This window comes from Diadema antillarum, unplaced genomic scaffold, assembly GCF_040938485.1.
Source record: "Diadema antillarum isolate AM-2024a unplaced genomic scaffold, OU_Dant_1.0 seq00000266_RagTag, whole genome shotgun sequence".
Lineage (NCBI taxonomy): Eukaryota > Metazoa > Echinodermata > Echinoidea > Diadematoida > Diadematidae > Diadema > Diadema antillarum.
The window spans coordinates 1,446,125-1,461,969 of record NW_027271303.1 but is presented as its reverse complement, the minus strand read 5'-3'; the positions used below and the strand labels follow the sequence as shown (position 1 = coordinate 1,461,969).

At 41.2% G+C, this 15,845-nt stretch overlaps 1 protein-coding gene across 1 annotated transcript; it reads right to left on the bottom strand.

The window, feature by feature from the left end:
- Window positions 1–583: 583 nt before the first annotated feature.
- On the bottom strand, window positions 584–8,732 carry LOC139729873 (probable nuclear hormone receptor HR3). The gene is made up of 5 exons (XM_071640797.1): window positions 8,390–8,732; window positions 7,542–7,627; window positions 5,302–5,440; window positions 3,896–4,852; window positions 584–822 (listed from the first exon to the last, which is right to left on the bottom strand). Exons 1-5 carry the CDS (start codon window positions 8,730–8,732, stop codon window positions 584–586), a joined length of 1,764 nt encoding a protein of 587 aa, XP_071496898.1.
- Window positions 8,733–15,845: the final 7,113 nt, after the last annotated feature.

The window sequence follows — 15,845 nt, the reverse complement described above, 5'->3', positions numbered from 1 at the left end:
ATCCCCCGAGGAGTAGGCCGTGGCAAATGGATAAACACTGACATTGTATGCCTTTTGGAGAAGGGGAAATGCATTTCGGTACATATATATTTGTACTAGAGTCACTCTCCATCATGAAAAAAAAAGTTTTATCCTCTATCGTCGTACAAAACCGGATTAATACAACGTATGACGAAAGCAAGAAACGCGTACACCCCTGTTTTTTTTATCAAGGTGCAGGCTCCGTTTAACAGAGCTTTTACAATCATCACGGGAAAATAACTGCAGCTTTTATGGCAGTTAGTTAAACAAGAAACACACAAACTCAGCATCAACCTACAGCAGAGGGTATTTTCTCTTGTTGCCATGGCAGCTGCAATTACGTAGCTTAGAATAATCACAAGTCTCTTCACGACCGGCACCAATGATCGTTAGTCGTTCTTCACTGTCAGCTGCGGGGAGAACACAAGGGGGGGGGGGGGGGGGGGGGGGGTGGGGGCGATTGGGGCCGGGGGACGACGCCACTCTTGGAGGGGAGGTCCCAGGGAGCAAGATAATAATAATAAAAAAGATGGACATGAAGTAGAGCGCCCTCCGCGGTCACTCACTGGAAGACCTCCTGATGCAGGTCGCTGAACATGCCCGGCATCTTCATGTTGAAGGTGGAAACCATCTTCCGGTGCATGACGTTCATCTCACGGAGCATGGGGAGGACGATGAGGATGTGCATGAACGTGTCCTCGGGGTCGACGCGGCCGGAGTTGCGTACCTCCCATCGGAGGGCGTGCAGGACCTTGGTTTGGAGCGATGACACTAGATCACGCTGCTCGATCTCCTCTCCGTCTGGGTGTGGAAATATAAGACGGGGAGAAGAACATTACGGTGAAAGGTTTCCGTTCAGTCAGCCGCATTTCATCGCGATTGTGTGTGTATTTAATTGTGTGTAATTCCGTATCTGCTCTGCGATTGTATTTACCGTTTTATGGTTGTTCTTCAGATAAGATATCTTTAAGTACTCCAAATCAAGAAACTTTTTTTTTTGACGTACAGTATCTTGATTTTGAAATACATTTGATGATAACGGAGTTACAATGTAGTTTTGTCTTCTCAGCGTTGGATGTTTATTGATTACATTATTCTTTCTTACAGGTCATGACAGAACGTTTGTTTTCACTCAGCAAATCCTCAGGCGTTGCTTGTCATTTATGAATGTTTGATATTTATGGAAATATGCGCTCTAAGAGCAAACTAATGTGTGAGACAGGCTGGTACAGAAATAATTATGTTAAGATGTTATTGTCGTGTCATTTCTGAACACAAGTCTATTATTTCCAGTCAAATATCAATGCTTTATCGACAAGAATGGTGAAAAGGCGAGAGATAGAAAGATAGAGAGAGAAGGCTTAACCTTAACTAGGCTGGGCTATTTAGGTAGATGATAGAGCCGGGGGGCTCCCAGGCCCCCCTCCGGATCTCGGCTGTTGACCGCGCGATCGCGACACATTGCCTATGATGTCATCTAAAGTGCCATGAAGTTAATTTAAAAAAAAAAAAATACAATTTATGCTAAATTATGCTAATTTATGCATAAAGATGCATGAAATCAGACAATTTGGTATAAATCACTAAAAGCTCCAAACAGGCAATTTTTTTGTGCGAATATTCTTCTTAGTGTCCTTAGCAAATGTAAGAGAAAAAAATTGTGCCATCAGAAAAAAATTTCTTCAGTATTTTATTGTTTTTTTAATTTCTAATGTATTTCTCTGTTTTTTCGACTCTATGTTTTTCATTGTTTTTTCGATGAAATTTGTCCGCGACATTGTTCCGAAGAAGAAAACATGTTATTAATTGATTTTAATCAATAAAATACGAAATTTGCCTTTAAGCACAGTTTGCATTGAAATTGACACAAATTCACATTTTTGAGCAATTTTTGGTCTGACATGTACGTACATATTTATGCGCAACTTTGGAACCGCGCGCCCGGGCATCGCAAATTTGGTGTCAAAAGATGCAGGAGACTCGAAATAAAAAAGTCATGAAACGTCGCGGCGATAGCTTTTCGCGATAGCAATACATCGCGCGGAACGTCGAGGGGGGGGGGGGCCTCGGAGGCCCCTCCCCGGCCTAGTTAGGGTTAAAGACTCAATTTCTTGTTGTTTCGTCTAGAATTGATGTCCGCACCACATAGTATCTTCTCGTAAGTCCCCATGGCGCGTAATTACGCAATTATTCCACCCCGGCTTACTGTATAATCGTGCATCATAATTACTATGCGTTTTCTGCGAAAATCCCCACAATTAATTCACAATCGCTTCAAGAGGCGGCGAAGATATCATCATCTCTCATTACATGAGGATCAGAAAGGGTCAGACACAGTGGAGCATATAAAAGAAGAGTTTATGCCTCCTGTATATTTCTTACCTGAAGTATTCTCTATGATTCCATTCTGACTTATGATTGGTGGGTCCCGACAGGGTATATCTTTAGAACGACAAGTATAAAGCAATGAGGATGCGGAATACGTTTCTTCTGTACATCGATATGAGCCTAGTGCTATATACCTCCATAATATTGGTGATATAATGTTGCAGGCATGGGAAAACAGGCAAAATGTTCTGAGTGTCACGCTACATGTGGTGGACACGACGGCAGAGCGGCATGCATTACAAAGCGGCTTGGAGTCGCAGAACATTATAACGGGCAAACTTCCGATGGAGGTAGCCTTCATCGGTCGCTAGTTTATGAGGATGTAATGATCACCCTTTGGCCTTTGAACGAAAAACCAAAGCAACATGAGAATACTGTGGTTTTAGCTTTAGATTCTTTATAAGGACCGTGTATTCTAATCTTGCCATGCATGCTTTATCAGCTGTACGCACAATGTACAAGTATGTAATGCCCATCCACCCATTTTGAAAAAAAAAACGCACAATCCAGCTGAAATTGCGAAATTTTAGTTTTCTGATAGCGCTTTATCTTTTTCACCCTGATTAAAATAAATCTAATTTGTACCATAATCTTTGGTGTATGGCAAAGAACAACAAGAAAATCTGTCCATGAAGACATGATATTTCATATCAAAATAACAGTCTTCCTTATTCGGGGTAACTGCTACAGCATTAGCACCGCGCTCCCGAAGAGCCCCGCCGTCGGTATTAATCCCCTAATTTTCAGGTATCCGGTCATTTTTACACCTGGGCCCTGTTTCACAAAGCTGTTCGTAAAGTTACGAACAACTTATGAGCAACTGGTGATCGGTTCTTGTGCTGAATGATGGAAATTCTGATAAGCATAGCATATCAGAACTGATCACCAGTCAGTCGTAAGTTGTTCGTAACTTTTCGAACAGCTTTATGAAACAGGGCCGTCCCAGGGTGAGGAGGATATTGTAAGGAAGTATACACATGGCAGATAACGTAAAGGCGTAGGGAGAGATTCGAACGCCGTGCCGTTCGTTAGTAAACCCAGACCCTTCCATTTCTACACTCTTTATACCACAATTGGTGCGTCAAGGGATTTGTGTTCACAGTAAGCTGTGCCTGGTGACGAACAAGTCGCGACAGGACTGACGGCGACACACGACATATACGCGCAGATATTTATCGTCATCCATTTGCAATATGGGCTCTTATTAGTCTGATGCTGCGCAATACTCCGTCTAAAAACCCGTCGTGGCTCTGTCATGTCGGGACAGCAGCCTTGAAATGGGACGCAATACATTCTTGCAATTAATGTATCAGGAAAGAAGGTAGATACACTCGGTACAATACCTTACCCCATGCAAACAATTTGCATACATTGTAAAGGGTAACGAAAGTCCCCGTCATGCATGGAATTATCTCGCTAGTATGCCTCCCCAATAGTCATGTTATACTTATGTGTTTTTGACATGTAATCTAAGGCAAGTGCTTACCTGGGGACAGGATTGACATGGCACACATGAGGCTGGTTTCCCGGGCAGATAGCCCCAGTCTCTGGAGCTTTTCGCTGAGCCTGAAGAGAGGGACAATCGTCTCACTGAAGGGCACCTGCCTTAGTAAGTCCACTGGGAGCAGGATGTGAGGGTCGCCCATAACGACGAAGAACCCGTTGGGGTCGATCAGATGAGAGGCATGGACCAGAACCATCTCGAACATGTTGTTCTTGATGAGCGCCGTGCGGTCCTCTATGGTCAGGTCGCAGAATCCTGGTAACCTCTTCGAGAAGCTGACCACTCTCCTGATGATGTCGGTCATGCACCCGAGCATGGTGTCCATCAGCGTGGGCGTGAACGCGATGACGACTTCGTGGCAGCCCTGACGCACGGAGGCCATGTCGAAGGCCGGCGGGGTCGGCTTGTTCGGGTCGTGCTTGCACTGGAAGATGAAACTCTCCTCGCGCGCCTTGTGGATGCTGGTGATCAGCTGCTCGATCTGCGGGTCCTCGGGGATGCTGAACCAGGCGGTGGCTGGGGACGGCAGCGGGACGGACGAGAAATCGTGCCATTGTAGTGACTGGTGCGACATGGGAGATGTGATGGGCGTGGCCGTCCTCTCCTCGTCCTCCGATTTGCAAAGTCTCTTCGCTCGCTGGTCCTCGTCGAGCGAGGTGTGCGTCGTCAGGGCGGCAGCGGCTGCGGCCGGGCTGTGCTGCGGGAAGTCGTGACGGGATCCTCGGTCTGCAGACTCATTGTGCAGGGAAAACTCGCTGTAGCTGGACGAGGCTGGTGAGCAGATTTGCTTGGGCGTGGTCGAGTGGTAGGAGACATCGTCCGGACTGCACACCGGGCTGTCCAGCCCCGAGTCGGACGACGACGACTTGGTGCAAGTTTTGGGCTTGTTCAACGCAATTTGCGCTTTGAGCTGCTTCGAGCGACGGCCCAGCTTCGATGCTGTGGTACAGCGAAAAAACAGATTGCAAAAAAGAGAAAAGAATGAGCGACAAGCACCTCTGAGCATACTCCTAGTTTAATTGACAAACTTACTTAAATTCATCTTTCTTAATCACTTCTGCAACAGCTTCCGCTCCTGCGCATTACTATTAATCTATAAACAGTGATTCCTTTCTCTCTTTCTTTATTACATATTGTATTTTATCACACAATCACGTGAATAATCAGTGTTTTCATTTATCAAATTCTTAATTTACGTAGTCATTCATCTAGTCCGTTCTTGCTATCTATCAATTCATTTCTTTCCCATAAATTTTGTTGTTGTGTTTGCCATCTTGGATGGCCTACAGGAGCCAGCAACTATCCATACCAGTTTCAGTGTTTACCTTTTTGTGACATTGTCTACCTGCTGGTGGAATTGCTTGCTTGTTTCCTACCTCATCACTCACCTTTCTTGGACATGCCGACGGCTAGACACTTCTTCCATCGGCAGTACATGCATCGGTTCCTCGTCTCCTTGTTGATTGCGCATTGCTTGGTAGGGCAGTTGTAACTCGTGTGGTTCTGGCTGGCCCGCGCGAAGAAACTCTGTGAAACGCACACAAGAAGACTCAAAGTATTATTGCGTCCCCTCCCCTGTGCTACACTTATTTCAACACGGCAAGAGCCTGCTCACCACTGAAAAATAAATAAGAAGTTGGTTTTTTTTTTCTTCAGCTAGACCATGCGTCAAAGCAGACATAAAATAAAATCTAAAAAAAGACATAGGCATAAGACAGGAAAACCTGAGATGAATTAAACACAAATGCAATCTTACAAGCTTGCACACAATGATAATAGGCGATTCAATCGAATGCACAATGTTAAAACCGGTTAAAGTTTACATGTTTCTTTGTTTACAGTCCAGCTCAATGTCAAGGAATATACATGGAGCTAAGTTGCTCCATGGTATACATCTAAAGCTCATGAAACTGCTCCTTTAGTTGCTATGGCAACATCGTTCTCCTTTCTCGTTTATCATCATCATTGATTTTTGTGTGACGTCGCACGGCTTCTGAAGAATCGCCAGACGTTGGTGGCGCCAGCGCCAGAAAACCTTGTGATATTATCAGCTTACGTATATAAGCATTCAGGAAAACAGCAGTAACAACGACAACACGAGGCCAGAACCATTCTTTCACTAATGAACCGGGTTAAAGGGAAACTCGAGATCACAACCCTGCTGTCTTTTCACAACAATTCCTATCAGGCATGTAAAGTGCTACGTTCAACAAACAGAGAAGCGGAAGTTCCAGTGACGTCTGACATAAATGAGGATGCATACAATTTTGTAAGTTTGGAATGCTTACAGGAAATATACTGATATTATCAATATATTCACAATCCCATTTGCAGACTAGAAAAATACGACAAGTTGATGATATCTTTGCCTCAAACCACCTACCTCTTCAGTAACCTACTAGTATACGTTTTGGTCAAATGTTCGCCATCTTCATTTGTCTATTATCATAAAATTACATTTAAAAAAATGTTTGCAAGTTTTTTGAAGCCATGATACTAACAGTTCAGTCTAATTCAAACATGACTGTGCAAAACATGAAAGCTTGTGAAATTAATTGGTCTCATAACCTCCTTATTTCTCTTTTTTTTTGTTCGATTGACAAAGTTAATGAGCGGATGTTTAGCTTTAGATTTCCACTTCGGTGTCATGCTTGACGAAACTTGCTCAACAAGCTATGAACTGGAATGAGGTGGAGACCATGTGAAAGAGATAGAGAGAAGAGAGGGTGGGAGTGATAGACATAAAATATAAACAAATAGGTCTGTGTTACAAGAAAAAGGAAGGAAAGGAAAACCGCTGGCTGTCTAGCTGATTATGATATTCCGCATATTAGTTTTAATGAGCTCGTACAGTGCGCCTCATAGCGACGTATTGCCCTATCGCACATCCTTACGTAATTTCGAGTTCACATTAACTTCTAATGGAAGCGCCCCCTGCCACCAAGTGAACTGTCTCGTCAATAAGGCCATTTTACTATGACCATGAAGCTATATAATGTTAACGGGACATAAAAGGAAGGCTTGTGATTTTTTAAAGCACAATCACTTTCAATGCTGTATTATTTAATCGGTTGGGTGCTGCAATAAATAGTAATGTGGCCTTTACTTGCACTGCGAATTAAGTGCAGGTGTATGCAGGTACGTTTTTCTGAGGTCTTCAAAACGCTGTCAACACTGGACTGAGTCTCAAGGCCACAGCAACAACCATAACAAACAAACAAACAAACAAACACACATGCAAACAAACAAACAAAGTGAGCAAACCGCTCGGTGCATCAATTTATCAGGAATTTTACAACGTATCAGATGGTGTAGCTGCAGTAAACGCTCTCGCAAACGCGCCTATGCCATAAGCAAAGCCGAAATTTGCCTGTAACTATTTCACTTGTTCACACGGTAACGACGGTTATTGAGCTTTATAATAGCACGATTTGCGAACATCTCTGTGCGAAGTAGACACATCATGATTTAGGCATACACAGAAAACCCAAAACAGCCCCAAAGTCTACTTGCAAATAGGCCTTGGCACGGGGCACCTGTTCGTGCTTACTATGATCCCCTTATTAAATCTATTATTCAGTCTCAAGATCTAGAGACAATAATATTGCTTATATTCTGTCGCCCTTACCTTACATCCTTCGCATGAAAGGATGCCGTAATGAAATGTGTTAGATTTCTCTCCACACACCCAACACGTATCCTCGCTCTTGTTTCCTGCATGGGAAAAAGACAAATCACATGTTATGATTAATCTTACCGTTGTCTGCGGGTAGAAAGAAAAAGAGAATGAGTAAAGGAGGCAAGTCTACGACAACTGGGATGTAGCAAGAACATAGCGTCTGAGAGAGAAAACGCGCTCCTATGGTTTCAAACGAAGACACAGTAAAAAAACATACGGGCGGATAACAAACAAAAGACAACTTTTTCGTCGTTCTGTCGCCAGGTGATGTCCCCTCTTGCACACTCAAATAGTTTGAAATCGTCCTCTGAAAATACACTCTTTCATCATTTTGTTTTGTTTGTTGCTGTTCTTTTTTATTCAACATTATGATCTGAGCTAATGATGTACTTAGTATATGCGCTGGAAATGTATTGGCGCAAAAGAGAGACGGACCCAGCTAATATAATGAGGGATATAAGCCCAGCAGCTTGAAGAAATTGCAATGAATTTACTATCAGCAAAACAGTCTTTTATCCATTTAGATATTCATCTTCATTTCTAACATTCTTCTTTCCAAATCCTCTTGCAAAATTTGTAGATCTAAAAAAGAAAGCAAACAAAAACAAAACAAACAAACAAACAAACAAAAAACGCTGGCAAGAATGCCCTTTAAAACCTCCTATGAAAGCTGAAACGAATACGTTGTATTGTATTGGTCACCTCACAGGCGTACCGTGGTAGAGATGAGAGTATGTGACCATAATATATTTATTAACGACAGGACACATTAATGAATATTAACGAAAAATCCTCACGATGTGATGGAGTGAACTGAGTGCAGAGACCTCTGACGTCATTACCGGTTTCGGTCAGGTGCGGAGCGCTGGATGACGTCAGCACATTCCCGCCGGCGCTCGAGGTCGTCTTCCACGTGGGGCTTTCTGGAAGACTCGAAGACACCGACGTGGCGGCCGCGGTGTCTCTCCCCGTTGGCGGCTGGTGCGAAGACAGTGGCGGCGACTGCTCGAACCTCATTTTCTCGGACTTCAGGGATGGGCAACTGGAAACGGCCTCCCGTCCCTCCGATTTGACCGTGCCCGGTATTCGTTCAAATGCCTTCTGATGATGCGTGAGAGAGGTTAGGAAAGCTGTCTCCATAGCAATGCACGCTTCCTTTGACGTCCCTGTAGATTCGTTATTTAGCAGTGGGGTGGAATATGACATCACTTTCCATTCCACACTCAAAGTTGCCCATGCAGACTCGCAACCCACCCGAACCAATGGGGCACATGAGTTAGTAGAGTGACGTCAGGATGGTCTGTCGATTCTGCAGAATTGAAAAATAAAGATAAGTTTGGTTTCTTTTTTTCAATTATTTTAACCAATAGGATAAAGCATACATTAAATTCACAAATACAAACGCACACATATAGCTTCATGAAACCACTTCTGTGAGAAATATTAACAGACCTAATGGTTTCTTTTGTGCGTTATATAGTCATGGGGGAGGCAATTTCAATCTCTCATAATTGTGATAATCTTCAAAACATTATATTTCTAAGAACAATTCCTCATCTCATCATGACGTACTGAGGTGCTCTTCGAATTGAACATGTCCCGCCATCTAGAGACAAGGATCTGTGTATAAGCTCTGGAGATAGCTGTGGCATTCATTGCGGTAATAGTCTCCATCGCTTACTCACGCTGCATTTGATAATAATCATTCACCTATTTTAACATTTTGACATTGTCTTACTACCTTTAGTCATTTTTCTTTCACACAAAATAAAGGAGCAGATACACACAGACCAAACACACGCATGCTCGCCCAAACGCACACATGCACACACGCGCATGGAACACATCGACATCATCATCAATGACAACAACAACAACAACAACGACGACGACGACGACGACGAAAAAGAAAAAGACGAAGACCACGCCGTCGTAAATGCATCGGTGAGAGAAGTATACATTGATCTCTTTCAGCTTTAACACAAAGTAGAAATCAGCAAAGTACTGGTGTACAGCCTATATGTACATGCAGAGACATTGGCATAAGTTGAACATAAGGGGCGCCAGTACTTCCGTACACAAATAAATTTTCAGGACTTCTGTATTCTCACACGGCCCCGAAATAACAAAGTGAAATGCTGTTATGATCATCTTGTCCACATTTTCCATCGTTTGAGTGAGAGATAGTTTGCGAAAAGAGATGAGCAAAATAAACTGGTCATCTTTTTTTTTTAAATCATGGCTTCGAAAACGAGTAAACCCACAGGTCTCTCTTCAAGCCAGTTGGTAGATTACTGTGGGCGTGGCGCCGGCGAGGGCTTGGGAAGCGTAAGTGTCTAACGTTACAAGATATCATACAAGCAAAACATGCAGGAAAATTAATGTCGAAACCTCTCAAATCAGAGGACAGTTAGAAGGGCGAAAGGAATATGACCAAGCTCATTGATATGACTGACTAAAGAGGATGGGGGGGGGGGGGGATCTGACAGAGCGCTAGTTTCATGGTCGTTCGTGTCGTCACGACTACGGAGAGGTCGCCAACGAAATCAGGTCTCAGTTGCGTAACAAATGCCTTATTATAAATAAGCAAGCTCTTTTCTCAGAGTGAGTATCATCGGCGCGTACAAGTTGATTTTTGATATAAAGTGAGTAGATTCCACAGCTTTCTCATGTCATGTCCAATCTAACCCTTTCGGTGTTGTGGACTTTGGACAGTGTGTATGACGCTATGGGGTTTTCTGTACCGATCAGCACTCAAAGCTCAAAAAGGGTTAACGAATAAAATCTACTGCTCTGATAATGGTTGCTAGATTTTACTTTCTGTATGAAGGTCACCTTGACGATGCATGTGTCAGTAATATCGGCTTTCATGTTAACTGTTTGTTGCCAAATTGCATCAATATGCTTTATTTCCTTGATGAACGGAGGATACAGGGAAAATATGAATATGATGATGATGACCATAATAATAATAATAATAACAATAATAATAATAATAATAATAATAATAATAATAATAATAATAATAATAATAATAATAATGATAATGGAGTCTTCTTATGAGCCTTGTCTGTCACACAGTGACATCACTGGCGCAAGAAGGTAAGACCTATTTTTTAAATTGCAACATCATTACGTAAGAGCCACAACTGAAAAGAAATTAGCACCAGAGTTACTGGAACAAAGAGGTCTTGAGTTGAATGAATGAAACAGGGGTTGGATCAAGTTCAGATTTATTAATGAAATATTGATGAAGACCACCATTTAGGCCTATACTGTTCTACACAATTCAAATATTGACCAAATACAACAATGACAGCACAGCATAGAAGAAACTAAAAACAATACCAAAACAACAGTGACAGAATATGTCGAACAGCTAAGTTGTTTCTCTCTCGGTCAAAATAAAGTAGAAGAGGTAATCAAATTAATCGTCTGAAAGTCTTGTCTCTTTCTCTCTTTATTTTTTTTTCGGGAGAGGGCGTCCTTGGCTGCAATCCAATTTGGCGATTCGTTACAAGGCGATGAGGCAGGCCACAATCAAACCTCATGTGAGCTAGGGTATACATGGGGTAACGGTGTTATATTATCGTTATATTATCAGAGAATCAGTTCAATAAGGGGTAACTATCAACGGGTCTGAAAAGGAAAAGCACTGGGCAGATACGTATAACTGTAATTCATGGTATATACACGCATTAATGTATGATGAGAGATGGGAGGGAGCATTGTCTAATATTGTCATAAGTGTATACCATCTACGACCTTGATCTATTTTCTTGACCATAATATCACATCTGTATGTATCATCATGTACATGTCAGGGTACAATGTTGTATGGATGGCATAATGATTCTAGGGGCCTACATTATGTGTATATACATATATACATAGGTCCTACATATATATATATATATATATATATATATATATATATATATATATATATATATGTGTGTGTGTGTGTGTGTGTGTATATATATATATAAATATTATATACACTTTTTTATATTCTGTATTGAGTGTAAGCAATGTGTATTTTTTTAATATACTGTACTTTTCTACTTTTGTATGTAACTTTGTATGTATTTTTTTTATTCAGGGCCCCTTTGTAAATCATTTTTTTTTACTGAAAGAGCTTTTTATACCCTGTGAAAATAGAACGGAATAAATGAATAATAATCGTAAGAACGGAAAACAATCCATCAAAATGTTTATGGAGGAAAATGTGATCAACTATGTAAATACTCTATTCCATGTACACTGATAAATAATGCACTTGGTGGTAACAGTGCTTCGATATCCATAAGAACGAAATATAGTTAAACTTTTATAGGCAACAGCTCTACCAAAAATTTGTTGGGTGACGACGTCCTCAACTCATTATTGGTTTGTAATGATTAAGCTATACCAGCTAAAATTGGCGTCTCTATTTAACATCATATCGGTACAACTCTGATTGATGTGAAGAATCTAATTTCATCTCTTTGAAGCAAAATAATGTTAGGCCAAGTAAAAAAAGAAAGTAGTTTCTCGTCCGGGTTTTTTGAGCAAGGCGATGAGGGAGGTCCTTACTATTTGATATCTTACTATTTTTTCGAGGATTGTCAAAATGAAAGTAATATGTGTTTCTCGTCCAGTAATTCTGAGAATGGTAACGAGAGATGGCTTTACTATTTTCTATATCCAATTTATGAAATGAAATATCACTCTGGTAGCTGTGTTATGAGAGACCAGATCCCAAGTCATCAGTGTATGTCTTGCCTGCACTCTGTGCATTTTCAAACAAATAGATATACATGTAATATGTACCATACTTGAAATGACACTAATCTTCATGCATGCAGATACATTTTGCTTTTTCTTTCCACTACAGATGTCAAGGGAAAATGACCATCTTAATACTGGTATTTAGTGTTGTAATGGCATTTCTGATACCAGTGTACTTGCAATTCTGATGTATTGTGCTATTAATTGAAACAGGTATAAAACATTCTATCAACAAATGTACGACTGAAATAAATTCCATGATATTCAAAACACTGCTTTATCATTGGTGTTTGTGACTTTTTGTGTCCACACAACTGGTATATTGTATCTGCATCTCTTCACAGTACAATTGTAGCACATTCAACTGGAAACTGGCTGGTACAATTGCAGATGGATGTCAAAATGATACTGATATGGCATTATAGCATTAAACATTTAAAGATGTTTCTTCATATTCTAAAAAGACATTTGATAATCACTCATCATTTGGATGATGAATTGATTGTATCACACTACAGGTGATACGACTCACGGCCGTGTCCGTGAATTTACATCGTAAAGAAAAGTATCCCGCAGAAATACGACAAACCAGAATCCGTGGAAAAGTTATTTATTTTGTAGATACACCCATTTAATAATTCTACATTTGCTGGAAAAGCGCATTCATTTTCTCTTCAAAATAGAACAATGGTATACATCGCCGTCAGATGCAACGTTAACAGAGCAGTGTTTGGGCCTCTACACGTTCGAATGTGTTCATGCGTGCGTGCAGACAGCTGACAGACCAGGGGGATGGGGACCCTAGCAGCTAGCTACAGACACGCATATAATTATACGTAATACGCGGCCGGCACGGCCACTGCACTGGCACCGTACCTTCCGACACTGCACACACGTGCACATAGTCACAATGACATGAAAATGTAAACTCGATACAATCCTCACAAGCATTTGTACAGTACAATTCATCCCTTTAAAATATGAGAAACGGGGAAAAATACGAACAATGTGCGAAATATAAGTGGAATACTATAGTATCAGCGATCGTTCGCAAAAGATGTTGCCGCTATCGCGTTCACGACGTACCGAGTGCGCTGTACATCACAGCCCAGGCCCGCGCCCGCGCGCCCATCCAACTACAGTTCGACTGCTTTGTGGGTCATTCCTTCTTGCCGAGCTCGCAGTGTGATAAATGCATGCGTTATTACATACGCACTACGGAAGCTACAGCTGCACTCCAGCTAAGATAGAGGACGCGTACACAATTATCACGATTGGTAGGTGAATAATTATTGTCGATTTTGTGTTTTCGGCGGCCGAAAAAATAGTAAATATCAAAAAAGTCGATGCGGCAACTGAAAATCGATGCGGGCGGAGAGCGGGCTGGGACGAGAATTATGAATTTCTTGGTATTTTCAGCGCCATTTTGAAAATAGTAAATAGTAAAAAAATCGATGCGGCGGCCAAAATCGATGCGCGCGAGGACGAGAAACTGGTTTCTTTTTTTACTTGGCCTTATCAAAATCTTGTATGTATGCCTTCCTAAGTCTATGTGCAATTACTTCATCTAATTAGCATATATTATGGATGTGCTTGTGACCGGCTTAACCTTTCACTTGAAAACACATTGATGTTAAAATTCTTTGCATAAGTGTATATATACCAACTATTATATGCATAATATATATCATCCTGTGGTCAAGTTCCGGCTTTCGTCTTGTCGCGGACGCGTGTGAAACACGGGGTTTGGAGAAATTGTCGCCCCTGTCGCGGAGTGCCTGCTTGTGTCAATCACAGCATAAACATAGCATTGTCCCCAGCGCGCGGGGGAATGGGTCAGTTTCCAGTTGGGGGCCTCTTCGCCCTCAAAGGACGTGGACAGTCCAGCATGGTACAGAGTCGCTCAAAAAAAAAATAGGGACAGAAAGAACAGAGACAATTTAGTAAAGGAGCAGGCCAAAAGATATGGTTTCTGAAAAGAGCAGGTAATGATTCTCCTCCGAAGGTCTTCAACGCGTCCCACCTGTGTTAATTGGCGTTTGGTATCACCAATTTATGCATTTATAATTACAAGTGATGACATCCGCCCTTTGTATCGGTTTTGACAGCTGTTCACGCTTGTTTGTGCGCATGCGCGTGAGCTTCTTTCTCCCTTTTTCTCAGTGTGTATCCATTTTCGCTTAAAAGAAAGAAAGACTTTAAAGAAAATTCCGTTCTGATAATATGACATCATGGGAACTCTGTGTTCATGTGGACTTTCGTCACTGTTTGTCTTTCGTGAATACTAGTAGAGTGTTTCAGACACATACTGTTTTAAAGAAGTTATATCAAATCGACCACGCAGAAAGAAATCACCATGATAAAGGCCGACGTAGGCTATAATGAGATGAGACAGTAATATCGTGGTGGTCTGTTGATTAACTATGCCAAAAAAAAAGAAAAAAAAAGGAAAAAAAGAAGAGACTTTGTAGACAAAGTGGCGCTGAACTTTAGATCCAAAGATTTACATTTAGCTGAATGAATAAAGTCGATCGAATTAAATACTACGAACTCCTTATATAGTCCCACGAATTATCATTGCCCTTATCAACAGACAGGTTACCAATCACATAGATGGACGCAATTCTCTGCAGTGTGGGGTACTCGCGGTAACGCATTGATTTACAATCTACAATGCCCTCAGAAATCCGAGGTTGATGTAACGAAGTATTTGAGTGCATACGGAAAAAAAAAACTTTGGCAAAGTAAATATGAGGTATTAGTAAACATGAGGAAAAAAATTCAATTGATTTGCTATAGATGGAAATACAGAATCAGCATTTCTGACATGCCGTTTTCCTCTCACCATAAAATATCGCAAAGTCCACCAACCCATTCGAAGACACACGAACAAGTATCATACATTAACAATCGAATCCAAAAACACAAAACCTCTTACAAAAAGGCACATTAGTGACTGTAGAGTATTGAAAGAAAAGAACCCGCAAAATGGCATGAATTTGTCTACACAAGGTTAACTGTTCCTCGAAACATCGATTAAAGGACCTATGCGGTGGAATTCATATTGACTTGTGCTGATTCATGATACCCTCAACATTACCTAGTGGCAAAATGAATAACTAAATACGTACCATATACAGTATTCTATAATAAAAACTCTACTCTTTTTCTTCAGATTATACTTAGATATGCCCATAAAATTCTTTTACACCAAGATTCTGCTCGTGACCTCATCTGTCAATCATTGCTAAAGTGCTAATTTATGATTAACAAAAGACACTGGAATACACGTTCGAGACCGAGCATAACTTGCATACACCCCCAATGTCTGTTCTTAGTCATATTAAGCCGTATTCACGCATACAAAATAACGGGAGGACGATCATCGTCTCCGAATTTCGAGATTTTTGCAATTTCAATTTTAAATTTCAATTTCAATTTTATTTCCATTTCCATTGAATAAACAGGGAAAATTATAAACAA

What these genes read in the sequence shown, in the direction of transcription:
- LOC139729873 (XM_071640797.1), bottom strand. Translation starts at nt 8,732, where the DNA reads ATGGAGACAGCTTTCCTAACCTCTCTCACGCATCATCAGAAGGCATTT. An exon ending in TTTCATGCGAAGGATGTAAG is followed by an intron (nt 5,441 to 7,541) that starts GTAAGGGCGACA and finishes TGCGTTTCACAG; the next exon opens with AGTTTCTTCGCGCGGGCCAG. An exon ending in CGTCGGCATGTCCAAGAAAG is followed by an intron (nt 4,853 to 5,301) that starts GTGAGTGATGAG and finishes GCTGTACCACAG; the next exon opens with CATCGAAGCTGGGCCGTCGC.